Source organism: Catharus ustulatus, chromosome 24, assembly GCF_009819885.2.
Source record: "Catharus ustulatus isolate bCatUst1 chromosome 24, bCatUst1.pri.v2, whole genome shotgun sequence".
Lineage (NCBI taxonomy): Eukaryota > Metazoa > Chordata > Aves > Passeriformes > Turdidae > Catharus > Catharus ustulatus.
The window spans coordinates 858,972-873,413 of NC_046244.1; the positions used below are offsets into that span (position 1 = coordinate 858,972).

General features: G+C 55.4%; 2 protein-coding genes across 2 annotated transcripts in view; one reads left to right on the forward strand and one right to left on the reverse strand.

The window, feature by feature from the left end:
* LOC117007027 (protein-arginine deiminase type-2-like) overlaps window positions 1–513 on the reverse strand; it is a 15,990-nt gene extending 15,477 nt beyond the window's left edge. Inside the window, exon 1 of the mRNA XM_033079894.1 lies at window positions 427–513. Within this exon, the coding sequence (XP_032935785.1) occupies window positions 427–513 (87 nt within the window). The remainder of the gene's footprint in view (window positions 1–426) is intronic.
* On the forward strand, window positions 512–13,544 carry LOC117006927 (protein-arginine deiminase type-1-like). Its single transcript, XM_033079689.1, has 16 exons — window positions 512–603; window positions 2,857–3,031; window positions 3,693–3,762; window positions 5,079–5,140; window positions 6,234–6,351; window positions 6,429–6,554; window positions 7,190–7,365; window positions 7,442–7,545; window positions 8,310–8,433; window positions 9,126–9,233; window positions 9,326–9,477; window positions 11,767–11,911; window positions 12,192–12,285; window positions 12,500–12,579; window positions 12,932–13,057; window positions 13,137–13,544. The coding sequence occupies exons 1-16, from the start codon at window positions 512–514 to the stop codon at window positions 13,368–13,370; spliced, it is 1,986 nt and encodes a 661-aa protein (XP_032935580.1). The 3' UTR covers window positions 13,371–13,544.
* The last annotated feature ends 898 nt before the right edge of the window (window positions 13,545–14,442 follow it).

Here is a 14,442-nt window from a genome sequence, read left to right on the forward strand (position 1 = left end):
GGGATGGGAAGGACCAACCTGAGCAAACATTTCCTTTTGTTCAGCTGTATTCAGGCATGGCCCAGCTGCTGCAGCTGGGGCTGTGACTCACCCAGGCCGAGAGAGGCCGGCTGGAAAATTTGGGGTGTTTTAAAGAAAATGCCCGGTTTTAATGACAGCATTGTAATAACCCCAAACAACCACCCTGTGCTGCCGGGGGAGCGGGAATGTTTAATGCATGAACTGTGGGGTTTGAGATGGAACTGGGAAGGAACAAAAAGAGGGGAATAAACCCCAAACCACCACTGAGGAGCATCCAGCAGGGCTGGCTGTCACCTTGTGTCCCCGTGGAGCCGCCCCGGGGCTGCCCTATCACCTCTGTCTCGGGATGGAGGTGGAACCAGGGTCCCCTGGCCGAACCCCGTCATCCTGGGAAGGAGGAGTTACCTTCCCGAGCTTTTTAATCCAGTCCTGCTGGTTTCCCTGCACAGCCAGCGGAGCTCCCTGCCCATGCGGCCGTGCCCGGCTCACCATGGCCCCGCGTCACGTCGTGCCCATGTCCACCAGCCACGCTGCCCGCAGCGTCTGCGTGCTGGGCACTGAGGTCTTCCTTGACACACGCCGGTAGGGCCTGGCATTGGGGCAGGGGTCTTTCTTCCCCCAGTCCCAGCCTCTTTACCCCAATCCCAGCCTCTTTCTTTCCTTCAATTCCAACCTCTTTCTTTCCCCAATTCCACGGAGCTGCTGGGATTTGGGATGGGTTTGCCTGGCATTGGGGCATCTCAGTGTTTTCCATAGAGCTGCCAGCATTTGGGATGGGTTTGGTGGAGGAATGGGTGGTGAGGGACGTGGAGCGTGTCAGGAGTTCACCCAAGTTTGGAGGGGCAGGTCCCGCTGGGTGTGCTTGAGGGGATGATGCCCATGGGCAACTCACCCCAAGGTCTGTTTTAGGGGACGATGGCCATGGGGAGCTCATCGAGGTTCTGTTTTAGGGGATGATGTCCCACAGGGAACTCACTCCAAGGTCTGTTTTAAGGGGATGATGTCCCACAGGGAACTCACCCCAAGTTCTGTTTTAGGGGATGATGTCCCACAGGGAACTCACCCCAAGTTCTTTTTAGGGGATGATGTCCCACAGGGAACTCACCCCAAGTTCTGTTTTAGGGGACGATGCCCATGGGGAGCTCATCAAGGTTCTGTTTTAGGGGATGAGGTCCCCATGGGACCAGATTCTGGTTTTGGGGATGATATCCCACAGGGAGCTCGTTTTTGGGGATGATGTCCCACAGGGAGCTCATCCAAAGGCAGGATGTTGGCTCGAGGTGTCACAACGGATCGGAATGCTTTGGAGTCAAAGCCCAAGCACACCCTGGCTAAGCCCGGGTCTATTTCTGGCTCTAAAAACATTGGGCAAGAGCAATTCAAGACGAGCAACTGGGAGCTAAAACGGGAGGAGGAATAAAATATGTGTCTCAGGCAGAAAAAATCCAGCGGCAGCCGTGCACAGGCAGCGTCAGGAAAATGGATTTTTCCAGAATTAAATATGGGGTGGCTTTACTGGGCAGATAGGCGGCTGTCCCTGCCCTGCTGTCACAGTGTCATTATTTAATAAATCACATTTATAATGACAGAGAACGCAGGCCTGGCCGGTCGGCATCGCATCTGGGCAATTATTGGGATGGAGAGCTGGAGCTGGGCCAGGATGTGCCATTGTCCCCTCTGAGAGCTTTGGCTGCCCTAAAACAGCCTCATTTCCCCCCTCATTCAGACAGGAATGTAGAAAATCCATTATCTACAATTTTTTTGCTTTGGACTCAAAGTTGTCTCAGTCCTATTTAAACACGAAGTCAGAGCCCCAAATGGGGTAATTTGGCTTCTTGGTAACAAATTTGAACCATGGTCCCAAACAGCAGATGATGGAAGCTCTTCCAGCTGAAAAATGGGATCATTTTATTCCTGGGGAGCACCAGCTAGGGGGGAATTTAGTGATGGATGCATCAATTTTGGGCTGTTTGGGGCAGAACGTGGAGCTCATTGGGAATTGGGTGGCGCTGCTGAGGTGGGAGGGCCACAAACCCACAGTGAAGAGCCCCAGACTTGGGGGGTGGGATCCCAAATCTGGGATCTGGGGACACTGGGATCCCAAATCTGGGATCTGGAGACACTGGGATCCCAGATCTGGACACCGTGATCCTGATGTTCCCCGGATCCACGGCTTTGCGGGGTGTTCTGGGGATGCCAAGCCCAGGGAATACCTTAATCTCCCCAGAAGCTGCTGCAGGCACTGGGGACACCACGCCAAGAGCAACACGGGGGATAAATCCCTGCCGCGGCGGGGTTTTGATGTTGGGTTTTTTATGTTCTCGCTGCTGAAATTCCCACCTGGTTCCGCCGGGACCCAGCCCGGAGGAGGGAGCAGGTCGGAGCTGCCGGGGCTGTAATGAGCAGGGAGCAGCACTTCAAAGGCTCCTGAGGATGTCAAGGAGCCGGGTGTGCGTGCCCGGATCCAGGCTCCGCTCCAGCCTGAGCATCCCTCGGGTCACGGGATGCTCCTACAACACCCAGCTCCACGCGTGGTTGGCATGGAAATCGTTTCCTTCCCTGGCTGGGCTTTTGTCACGGGATGCTGAAATCCTGGGAATTTCTCACTGTTGCGGGGGGAGGTTGGATGTGGGATGAACACCGGACGTGCCAGAGCTGCAGTGGGAACTGGGCTTGCTCATCGCCGCCACAGAGATCCTACGTGTGGAACTCCAGGGACCATTTCATCACCCAGGGATGGTCTTGGGGCCCTTCCCACCCAGTCGTGGCTCGGTTTAATTCCAGGTTTGGGCACTTGGCTCCCGTGGTCTCTGACCAAAGGTTGCTCTGTTCCAGGTCCACCCCAAGAGGTGCTGCGTCCTTTGACGTGCACGCCACACCGGCAGTGACGGTGCATATGATCCACAGCCCCACCACAAAGCCCACCATGGACTCCCGATGGCCCCTGGATCCCGACATTGAGGTGGTGGTGACCATCGATGTCACCAGCAGGACCATCGATGACAACCAGGTCAGATGCTGCTTATGTGCCCAAACTGGGTAAAAGAAGCGAAATTTCCTGGGAAAACTCGAGGATTTCTGAGTAATGATGACACCAGAGTGGTTGAGCAAAGTTGTGTAATTGGCACTGATGACAAATGAAACCCAGAAGGAGAAGGTCCCACTTGGTACCCTAATAGTGACATCATGGCAATTGCAAAAGTCAGCAAAAATTATCCCAAGTTGGGCTTTTTCCCACAAACGATTTTATGCTGGAGCTGGCACAGAGGGTTCCAATGAATTGTGATTCATGGAGAATGGCTGGGATGGACCTGCCAGGGCCCGGCTGGGTCAGCAGGCAGGGGCTGGAACAGTGATCCTCATGGGGCCCTTCCCAGCTCATTCTGGGATCCTGGGAATGCAGGCATCCTCCCATCCCATGGGGTGTGGGTCATGGTGTGGGAGTGGAGATCCTGCCTGTGGGGTGTGGGTCACAGTGTGGGGATAGAGATCCCACCACCCCATGGGGTGTGGGTCACGGTGTGGGGATAGAGATCCCACCAGCCCATGGGGTGTGGGTCACGGTGTGGGGATAGAGATCCCACCACCCCATGGGGTGTGGGTCACAGTGTGGGGATGGAGATCCCACCACCCCATGGGGTGTGGGTCACGGTGTGGGGATGTCTCTGCAGGTGAAGATCTCCTACTACGACCGCGAGGGCCACGAGCTGGCGGTGGCCTGGCTGTACCTCACCTGTGTTGGTAGGTGCCCACCAAAGCTCCAGGAATTCGTGGTCTCTTGGGATCTGGCTGGATCCACGAGGCAGAATTCCTCGGGGGCCACAGGCAATAAACTTTTGGGTGTTCACCAATGCTGATGAGCAAGAGGGAAATAGTTAAAACGCGATTAATTAAACACTGCCTTATATGGTGCGGGAGAGACGGAGGCTGGGTCATGTCCCCACCCAGAGCATCCTCCTGGGCCTGCCCAGGTGGTTCCTCTGGGAGAAGACGATCCATGGGAGATCTCCTCACCCAGCTCTGGCCGGCGCCTCCTCCGCGCCAGCGAGGGGCAAGGAATCAGCACCAAAGCAGTGCCTGACCTATTTCAGGAGTTTAGGGTGAGGTGAATCATTCCCTCCAAATGCCTGCTCTCCCCTGCTGACTACAAAGGGAGTCTAAACAACCAGTCTGGGTGCAGAAGCCTCCACTGGGATGGATTAATTACCCTAAATTTGGGATTTTCTGAAGCGCTCACATGACTGTCAGACCTGTGTCCTCAAATCATGGCCACACCTCCCAAAATTGCCCCAGGAGAGGCTGAAGGTTTCCCATGTCCCCCGCTGGAGCCAACTGGGGCCACCACTGACCACAGGGATTTTGCCTTCCAAATGTTCTTCTCTGGGTTAGATTTTGAGTTTCCCTCCCAGCTTTTCCACATTGTCCTCTCTGCCCCAAGGAGAACAATCTCTGCCTCCATGCCTGTGTTTTCCACACCTTGTGTATCCCATCTGGAGTTTTGGGGGTAGGATTAAGGTGGGGTTTGGATGAGGTCACTGGTAAATCTGTGCAGCACAGACAGAAATTTGAGACAAAAAGAGGGAGGGGGAAGTCCTCAGATTTCCCAGAAATTATTTGGGTGTTTGCTCAGCCATGGTGAAAACACATTTTTGTGCTCCTGTCAGCGTATTTCGGCTTCATGTAAGACAGGACAGTCAATAGGAAATTGGTGAAATCATAAAATCTGCCATGGAAACATTTTAAAAAGTAATGAAAACATGAAAACAAAATTTGCCATGAAAATGTAAACAAATGGTATGAAAAGGTAAAATTGGCCATGAAGTGGGGATGTCCCTGCTGGGGGGAACAAAAATGAGAGCAGACAGCTGGAGATCAAAGAGGGAAAGCCATGGCAAGGCAGTTGGGTTGGATTTTCTCCTGCTTTGTTGGAATCACTCCGGAGCAGCTCTGGGGGGATGAGAAGGGGTTGGTGTGGGGTCACAGTGCCAAGGAGGAGCCCAAAAGGGCACCAAGAGCTCATCTCCTGCCCGTGGCTTCCTCCCCTCTCGCTGTTCCAGAGGTGTCCCTGGATGTGGACTGGAGCCGGAGCGGCCGAGTGAAGAGCAAGGGCAAGGACAAGGTGAGGAGAGGCGCTGTGGGAGGGCGGATCCAGCGCTGGCCTCTTCCTGGAAAATCTCCAGGAGGGACAGGGACCTGGGTGGTGTCTGTGGGAGGGAGAGCAGCCCAGGACATCCTCAGCCTATTAATTGAGGAGGAGAAGGATTTATTTTCCTATTCCACGCCAAAACCTCCTGCGGCTCCAGACAGGCCCTGAGGATCCTGTAGGAGAAAACTCTTGACTTTTTACTCTCTTTTTCCTTCCCTTTTCCTTCCCTTTTCTTTTCCTTCTCTTTCCCTTCCCCTTTCCCTTCCCCTTTCCCTTCCCATTTCTCTTCCCTTTTTCTTCCTTTCCCTTTCCTTTCTCTTTTTGTTTTCCTTCCTGGGCCCCAAAGGTGCTGCTGACTGAGTTGAGCAAACAGCAGGAGATTTCCCCCTTTGGCCACACATCTGCATGTGCCAAGGTGCTTAGGCTGGGCTAATTAACCACAGCCCAGCCAGGCTAATTAACCACAGCCTGATTGTTGGCACAAATCGGTTATCGAGATGGGCTGATCTTCCAGAAACGCTGCAGCCGTGTCCAGGCGAGGCTGGAGGCACTTCCAGCCTCATTGGGAGATAAAATCTCAGAATAGTCTGTGCAGGCCCTGCTGGGAGCTGCCGATGGGAATGGGGTGGTTTGGAGCTGCCATTGGGAATGGGGTGGTTTGGAGGGGCCATTGGGAATGGGGTGGTTTGGAGGGGCCATTGGGAATGGGGTGGCTTGGAGCTGCCGTTGGGAATGGGGTGGTTTGGAGGGGCCATTGGGAACGGGGTGGTTTGGAGCTGTTGTTGGGAATGGGGTGGTTTGGAGCTGTCGTTGGGAATGGGGTGGTTTGGAGTTTTCGTTGGGAATGGGGTGGTTTGGAGTTGTTGTTGGGAATGGGATGGTTTGGAGTTTTCGTTGGGAATGGGGTGGTTTGGAGCTGCCGTTGGGAATGGGGTGGTTTGGAGCTGCTGATGGGAACAGGGTGGTTTGGACCGGCACTGGTATCTCCTCGCAGTGTGGTTGTGTTCTCCGAGCATGGGATGGGTGAAAATCCTGTTCCTGTCCCCTCTCGGTGCTTCTCCTCCAGGCCAAGTGGACGTGGGGCCCGGACGGACAAGGGGCCGTGCTCTTGGTGAACTGTGACCGGGACAGCCCTGGCGCGGGGGGCACGGACAGCGGCCAGGCGGACATACGGACCCTGGCAGGTGGGCTGTGACCCCGAGGGGCTCCCTGGGGGCTTCCCCCTGCCATCCTCTCCCTCGGTGTCCCCCGTGTCCCACAGACCTCCAGGACATGTCGGTGATGCTGCTGCGGACCCAGGGACCCAGCGCCATCTTCGCCGAGTACCAGGTGGTGCTGCACGTCCCTGAGAGCGACGCAGACAAAGTGCGGGTTTTCCACGCTGTCCGTGAGTACCTCTGCCTTCCCCTGTCCCCAATACCCGTGTGTGACCCCAAGGTGAGCCAACCCCGCAGCTTTTGTTCATTGGGGTGCCCCTATTTGCTGTAATCATCCTTTCCCCCCCAAAGCTCTTCTGCTGTAGCACAAGGTGGGGCTATATGGGAAAAATCAAGGGGCAGAAGGCTCCCGAGAGGCTTTTCCCAATGAGGCTGCTGGAATTTTGGGATTCCCATGGTGCAGGAACCCCCACGTGGTTCCTGGCACTGTTTTGACTCGGGCAGGGATCCAAGCAGCCCAGCAGCCCATCCCACTGGCAGCGCCCTTCGCCTTTGAACAGTTGGATCCCTCACAGCTCCGCGTTGATAATCAGGTCTGGGGAGCCAAGGGTGTCATTAGATCCTCAGCCAGAGCCACACACCTTGAAAGGGCTGGACCCGAGGGGACGGAGCCCTCTTTGTCCTGGGAAGATCAGGCATATTCCTCAGGGAGGAGGAGGAGGAAGAGGAGGAGGACATGGCTCCTCTGCCACCTCTGGGCACCAGCCAGCTCCTCCTGCTGCTGCTGTGTCCCCTGTGGGCAGGCTGTGGGAATCCGAGGTTCTCCAGGCTGCTGAGTTTGGGGTGGGAATCCGGGGTTCTCCAGGTGGTGATGCCCCCCCGCGCTACAAGCCCGTGCTGGGCCCGGACAAGCTCTCCTACGTGCTGGAGCGCGCTGGCCACGGAGACAGCACCTTCTACGTGGAGGGGCTGGCATTCCCCGACAGGGGCTTCAGCGGCCTCGTGTCCTTCAGCGCCAGCCTGCTGGAGGTGCCCCATAAGGTATGGGGGATCGGGCACCCACCCCCTAACAAACCCTCCATGGTGGAGGTCCCAAACTCCATTTTGGCTCCATCAGGACTCCCCGGGCACGCCGATCTTCACGGACACCGTGGTGTTCCGCGTGGCGCCCTGGATCATGACGCCCAACACCCAGCAGCCCCTGGAGGTGTTTGTCTGCAGGTAGGAGGGGTGTCCCCGCTGTGTCCTGCCCTGGAGGACTCTCTAGGGAGGAGTTCCCGAGCCCTCCTGGCTCTGTGGGGCGGTAGGGGAGCCAGGCTTAGGCATTCCCGACTGGGAGAGTTTGGGAAGGGAGCCAGCTGGCGCTGTGGGAGTCATTTCCATCCCAAGGAGAAAGGCTGAAGTTCCCTCTCCAGGTCCATTCCCATGCAGGAATGTTGCCCAGGGCCGTTAAATCCCAAGGACAAAGGCTGCAGTTCCCTCTCCAGGTTCAGTCCCACAAAGGCTGGAGCTCCCTCTCCAGGTTCAATCCCATTCAGGAATGTTGCCCAGGGCATTTAGATCCCAAAGCAAAACTCTGGAGGGCCTTTTCCAGGTCCAATTACATGCAGGAATGTTGCCCAGAGTGTTTAAATCCCAAGGAGAAAGGCTGCAGTTCCCTCTCCAGGTCTGACCCCACAAGGGCTGCAGTTCCCTCTCCATGTCCGACCCCACAAGGCTGCAGTTCCCTCTCCAGGTCCAATCCCACAAAGGCTGCAGTTCCCTCTCCAGGTCCAATCCCACAAAGGCTGCAGTTCTGTCTTCAGGTCCGACCCCACAAAGGCTGCAGTTCCCTCTCCAGGTCTGACCCCACAAAGGCTGCAGTTCCCTCTTCAGGTCCAATCCCACATGGAAATGTTGCCCAGGGTGTTCAGGAATGAGGGGCCAGGGTTTTGGGGGCTCCCCGTGATCCCCCTCGCAGCCCCAGTCCCCCCCTGTACCCCCAGCATCAAGCACGGCTCAGATTCCAACGAAGCCTTCCTGGAGGGGCTGCGAACGCTGCTGAGCAAAGCCAACTGCAAACTGACCGTGTGCTCGGAGCAGGACACGCGCAGCGACCGCTGGATCCAGGTCGGCACCCCCGGGCACAGGAGTATCACCGCTTGGCTTGGGCAGCACCTGGAATGCCAGCGGATGGAGCAGGGAACGGGGACTGAGGCTCAGGGAACGCTGTCGGGCGTGGCACGGACAGGGACAATGCCCGGGGAGCCCGGGCTGGCGCCAAGGACACTGGGGGACACCGGGACAGGGAGCTCGTCGGGACAGGGGCCCCGTGGGGCTGGACAGGAGGGGCCCATTGCCAAGGGGGACCCCAGTGAGGGAGGGGAGGACCCTGGGGGGACACTGCATGGGGGACCCCATTGCAAAAGGGACCGGTGGGACATTGCCTTTTGCAGAAGGGTCCCTGTGGTGCTTGGGAAGAGGGACTCACGGGACGCCTCGAGAGTGACCTCATTGTACGAGGGGACCCCATGGAAAGGGGACCCGTGGGGCCGGGCAGGAGGGTCCCAGTGCCAGGGGGACACCATGGCTGCGGTGTCACCCCGTGGGGCCGGGCAGGAGGGTCCCAGTGCCAGGGGGACACCATGGCTGCGGTGTCACCCCGTAGGGCCGTGCAGGAGCCTCCCCGGTGGTTTAGGCTGGGATTCGCCAGGCTCGCCTTATTTCCTGCCCCACCCTCCCTACATCCCTGGTGGAGATTCCTATCACCTTCCAGCGCCTTCTTCCTCCTCCTCCTCCTCCTCCTCCTCTCCTTCCCACAGGATGAGGTGGAGTTCGGCTACGTGGAAGCTCCACACAAAACTTTCCCCGTGGTCTTCGACTCTCCCAGGAACAGAGGCCTGAAGGATTTCGCTTTTAAGAAGATCCTGGTGTGTCCTTGCATTGAAACCCCCCTTTCCCCCAAAACAAACCCCTGCACGGGAGATTGGCACCTCCTTGGCATCTCTCCCCTCTTTCCCAGGGCCCAGATTTTGGCTACGTGACCCGGGAGCCCCCCGGGAAGAGCGTGACCAGCCTGGACTCCTTCGGGAACCTGGACGTGAGCCCGCCGGTGACGGTGCGGGGCAAGGAGTACCCGCTGGGGCGGATCCTCATCGGCAGCCCCCTGCCCTGGTGAGGTTCGCCTCGCTCCGCAGCCCCCAAACCCCTTCGGGAGGAAAAAACACCCGGGGCCGACCCCCACCAAACCCCAGATTTTACAGGCGACCCCCCCGGCTGCTCCTCCGACCCTCACAACACCCGGCCGCCGCTCCCGTTTTCCCGTTTTTCCCCCCCTTTTTTGCCCAGTCCTGCGCTTGGATTTGTTATTTTCGGAGAGGAGCGAGGGACTCCCGGGAAGGGTGAAATCCTGAATGACTGGGAATTGTTGTGCCTTGGGCAGGCGGTGCTTGGCAGCCCCGCGGGAACAAAGCTCCCTGCAGAAACCCTCCACAAAGGAGCGCATTTTCCGGGAAAAAAACAAAACAACTCCCGCGCCCAATCCCGCCTGCTCTGACCCCAAAAAACCGACGGGTCCCAACCAGGGGCTCGCGCTGCTTCCAGAGGCAGGGAAATGGGATTTCCCAGCCCCACTGGGGCCGTCATTACCCCTCATTGCCGGGGATTTAATTAACGTCTTCCCCAGCCGGGTCTGACTGAGAAAATTTGGGATTTGGGAATCACAGGGATGGGAAGAGGTCAGCCCAAAATGGATCCAATCCCTACGGATAGACTCGGCCTGAGATGTCCTTGGGGAAAATATGGGGATAAATCAATGGATTTATCCAAAATACAGGGAGATACGTTCATGTATTTATGTAATATAGGGATCTAGTAATAGAAATTTATGTAGGATAGGGATTTAGTATTATGTATTTATATAACCTATATATTGATGCATTTTATATATAATACAGGGATATGTCGATGTACTTATTAAAATACAGGGAGATACATTTACATATTTATATAATATAAGGATCTAGTAATAGATATTTGTATTGGTATATTTATATAATATAGGGATATACAAGTGTATTTCTCTAAAATACATGGAGATACGTTAATATATTTATGTAATATAGGGAACTAGTAATATATATTTACACTATTTATTTATATTAGATAGGATTTAGCAATATGTATTTATATAACATGTATATATTAATGCACTTTATATATAATATAGGGATAAATCAATGTATTTATCTAAAATAATTATTATACAATGTAGGGATTTAATAATATATGTTTATATAACATATAACATGTATATATTAATGCACTTTATAATATAGGAATATATTGATGTATTTATCTAAAATACAGGGAGATACATTTATATATTTATGCAATGTAGGGATCTAGTAATATATATTTGTATTGCTATATTTATATAATGTAGGGATATATAGATATATTTATCTAAAATACAGGGAGCCACATCTATATATTTATGTAATGTAAGGATCTATTAATATATTTATATTATATCTTTATATAACATACGGGTCTAGCAATATATTTTTATATAACATTTATGTATTAACTCACTTTATATATAATATAGGGATATATCAATGTGTTTATCTAAAATATAGGGAGATAAATTGATCTATTTATATAATATAGGGATCTAGTAATATATATTTGTATAAGATAAAGATTTAGTGTTATATATTTATATAATGTGGGGATTTAGTAATATATATTTATATAATACAGGGATTTAGCAATATATATTTACATAACGTGCATATATGAATGCACTTTGTATGCAACACAGTGATATATTAATATAGAACAGATATAATGATACCTAATTGGGCTATTAGGCAGATAAATCTATATTAAAGTAAAACAATCTATCATTTCTGTGATTATATGTATTTAAATATGTTGATGTCTGTAACGTAGCTCGGGGCACCATTTCCAACCTGTTCCCAGGATAAAAATGAGATATTTGGTGCTGTTTTGGTGCTGAATTTTGGGGAAGGGAGTGAATTTTGGGAAGGAGAGTGAATTTTTGAGGGGAGTGGATTTTGGGAAGGGAGCTGAATTTTGAGGGGAGTGAATTTTGGGCTGGGGAATGGGTTTAGTGCAGAGGAGTGAATTCTGAGGGGAGAGAATGTTGAGGGGAGTGAATTTTGGGATGAGGAGCAAATTTGGGATGGGGAGTGAATCTTGAGGGGAGTGAATTTTGGGGAAGGGGAGCGGATTTTGTGCCAGTGAGAGGTTTTAGTGCCGAGGAGTGAATTTTGAGGGGAGCGAATTTTTGGGGAAGGGAGTGATTTTTGTGTCAGGGAATGGTTTGTCTGCCAAGCAATAGTGCCCACCAGCCTATCCCTGTTCCCGTCCCTATCCCTGTTCCCGTTCCTGTCCCTGTCCCCATCCCTGTCCCTGTCCCCATCCCTGTCCCCGCAGGGCGTCGGGCCGCAGGATGTGCCGGGCCGTGCGGGATTTCCTGTTCGCGCAGACGGTGCAGGCGCCGCTCGAGGTTTACTCCGAGTGGCTCAGCGTGGGCCACGTGGACGAGTTCCTCACCTTCGTCCCTGCCCTCGACAGGAAGGTGCCGACCCTGGAGCCTCCCCAGGGCTCTTATCAACACCCCAAAAATCCCCTTTGTGCTTCCAGGGGCTCTGGGGAATGAAGCCCCTTTGGGTGGCCCAGCAGGGCTGGGTTTGGGATCACCGTGGGCATCCCATGTCCCCAGGGCTGGATTTGGGATCTCCGTGGGCATCCTGTGTCCCCAGGGCTGGATTTGGGATGGCCGTGGTGCCTCCCAGCCGGACTCTGGGGTGTTTTATCCCCCCCACAGCCAGGGGTGACCTCCGGGCTCTGTCCCGCAGGGATTCCGGCTGCTCCTGGCCAGTCCCAACGCCTGCTACAAACTCTTCAAGGAGAAGCAGCAGCAGGGCCATGGCGAGGCCACACAGTTCATTGGTGAGGAGGGGCTGAGGATATCCCTGGGGATGCCATTCCTGCTGTCCCTTCCCGGTGTCAATCCCCGGTGTCCATCCCGGCTGTCCACCCTGCTGTCCATCTCCGTGTCCATTCTGCTGTCCCTCGCTGTCCCTTGCTGTCCCTTGCTGTCACACAGTCCCATGCTGTCCCTCACAGACCCTCGCTGTCCCTCACTGTCCCCCGCTGTCCCCAGGGTTGAAGGGCACTGAGAAGAGAAGCATCGATGAGATCCTGGCGGATGAGTCCCTGCGCAGCGACAACCGGCACGTGCAGGTGGCTTGGGATCCCTGATCCGGGGAATTCCCGCTCCTCCAGCCCAGGAGGGTCCCTGTGGGCAAGGATGGGGTCTGAGGGTCCTGGGGAATGGCTGGAGGGGCCAGAGTGGGCGAGGAGAGGGGGATGCCTCAAGGGACACAGAAGTGGCAGCTGGGGGGAAAGAGAGGATGGGGTGAGGTGGGAATGGGATGGAGTGGGAGGTTGGAATGGGGTTGGGGTTCCCCAGGGACAGGGGTTCCCCAGGGATGGGATGGGATGGGATGAGATGGGATGGGATCCATGCAGGATCCTGCAGGCTCATGGGTGGGATTTGGAGAGCCAGAATGGCAGTTCCAGTTCCTTTCCACAGCGCTGCATCGACTGGAACCGCAACCTGCTGAAGCAGGAGCTGGGGCTGAGCGAGCAGGACATCGTGGACATCCCGCAGCTCTTCATCCTGACGGACTCCCGCGCTGACGCGCTGTTCCCAGACATGGTGAGACCCCGACCCATCAACCCTGCCCCGACCCCAACCCCAGGCACCGATCCGTGCCGCAATATCCGCGCTGCTGCAGGTGAACATGCTGGTGCTGGGCCGGCACCTGGGCATCCCCAAGCCCTTCGGGCCCGTGGTGGGCGGGCGCTGCTGCCTGGAGCAGCGCGTGCGGGAGCTGCTGGAGCCGCTGGGCCTCTCCTGCACCTTCATCGACGACTTCTTCTCCTACCATGTCCTGTCGGGGGACGTGCACTGCGGCACCAACGTGCGCCGCAAGCCCTTCGCCTTCAAGTGGTGGCACATGGTGCCCTGAGCCTCCCGGGCGAGGTCCTGCAGGAGAATGTGCATTTCTCATAGCCCAAGGGAAGGTGCATTTCCTACAGTCCAGGGGAATGTGCATTTCCTATAGCCCAGGGGAATGTGTATTTCCTGCGCTGGAAAAGCACGCAAAGCACGGGTTTGGCCAATAAAGCTTCACGGACACTGAGGGGGCAGCGCTTCCCCGTCTCTCGTCCTTCCCTCCTGCGCTCCCGGCGTGAAAATCTCGTTTGGAGCCTGGTTTTGGGCTGGGGGCTTGGTTTGGGGCTGGCGGGGAGGTTGCTCCGGGGGGTACGAGCCCCATCCCGCTGCCGCGGGGTCACGGAGTCCCCTCTCGCGGGTTTGCATCTGGTAACAAACTCAAACTTCCCTGCTGCAGCCAAAAATCGCTTTCTGCTGGGGAACCTGCTTCTCAACCTGCAGGAACACCCGCCTGCCCTGCTCGGGACCTTTTCACGCCTTCTCCAGGAGGGAATTTCCGTGTCCCTCCACTCTTTGTCTCCACCGGACCGCAACACTTCCCCGTGCTTGGCACCCGCGTGGCACCGCCCCGGGAACCGAAACCCGCCCAGTGCCCCGGGCACGGCCCGGCCCTGCGCGACCCCGCTGCCGTTCTGGGCTCGGACGCGCTGAGTTTTGGGCAATTTGCTTTCCTGGCAGCATTTCTGAGGTGCAGTCGGCTCCTGCGACGCTGGAGAAGCATCCCACACATCACAGTCACCCGCCCCCTTTTTGCCCCAAAAGCGGATTTCTGAGCCCGTTTCCGCCCCCGTTCCCCGGGCTGTGTCCCTGCTGGTATTCCCGGGCCCCGAGGAGCGACATTAAATCCGGGCCGCGCGTGACCCCGAGGGGAGGGGGATTGGGAACAGCTGCAGGGACAAAGGGTTCTCCTCTCCCACGCGCAGCAGAGGGTTTAATTAAAACAAAGGCGATTAAAGCCGCCGGGGGTCCGCTGTCGCCAGCGCAGGTGACATCCCCCGGCAGCGCCCCGCAGCTCCAGCCCTCCCCGGAGGAGAAATTCCAGCGCATTGTCCCGGCTGAACAAATAAAACCTTTCAGCCAAACGA

Excerpts from the sequence above, each read along its gene's own strand:
- LOC117006927 (XM_033079689.1), top strand. The coding sequence starts at position 512 with ATGGCCCCGCGTCACGTCGTGCCCATGTCCACCAGCCACGCTGCCCGC. Across the intron at positions 3,763-5,078 it reads GCTGTACCTCACCTGTGTTG|AGGTGTCCCTGGATGTGGAC; the intron begins GTAGGTGCCCAC and ends TCGCTGTTCCAG. Across the intron at positions 5,141-6,233 it reads AGAGCAAGGGCAAGGACAAG|GCCAAGTGGACGTGGGGCCC; the intron begins GTGAGGAGAGGC and ends CTTCTCCTCCAG.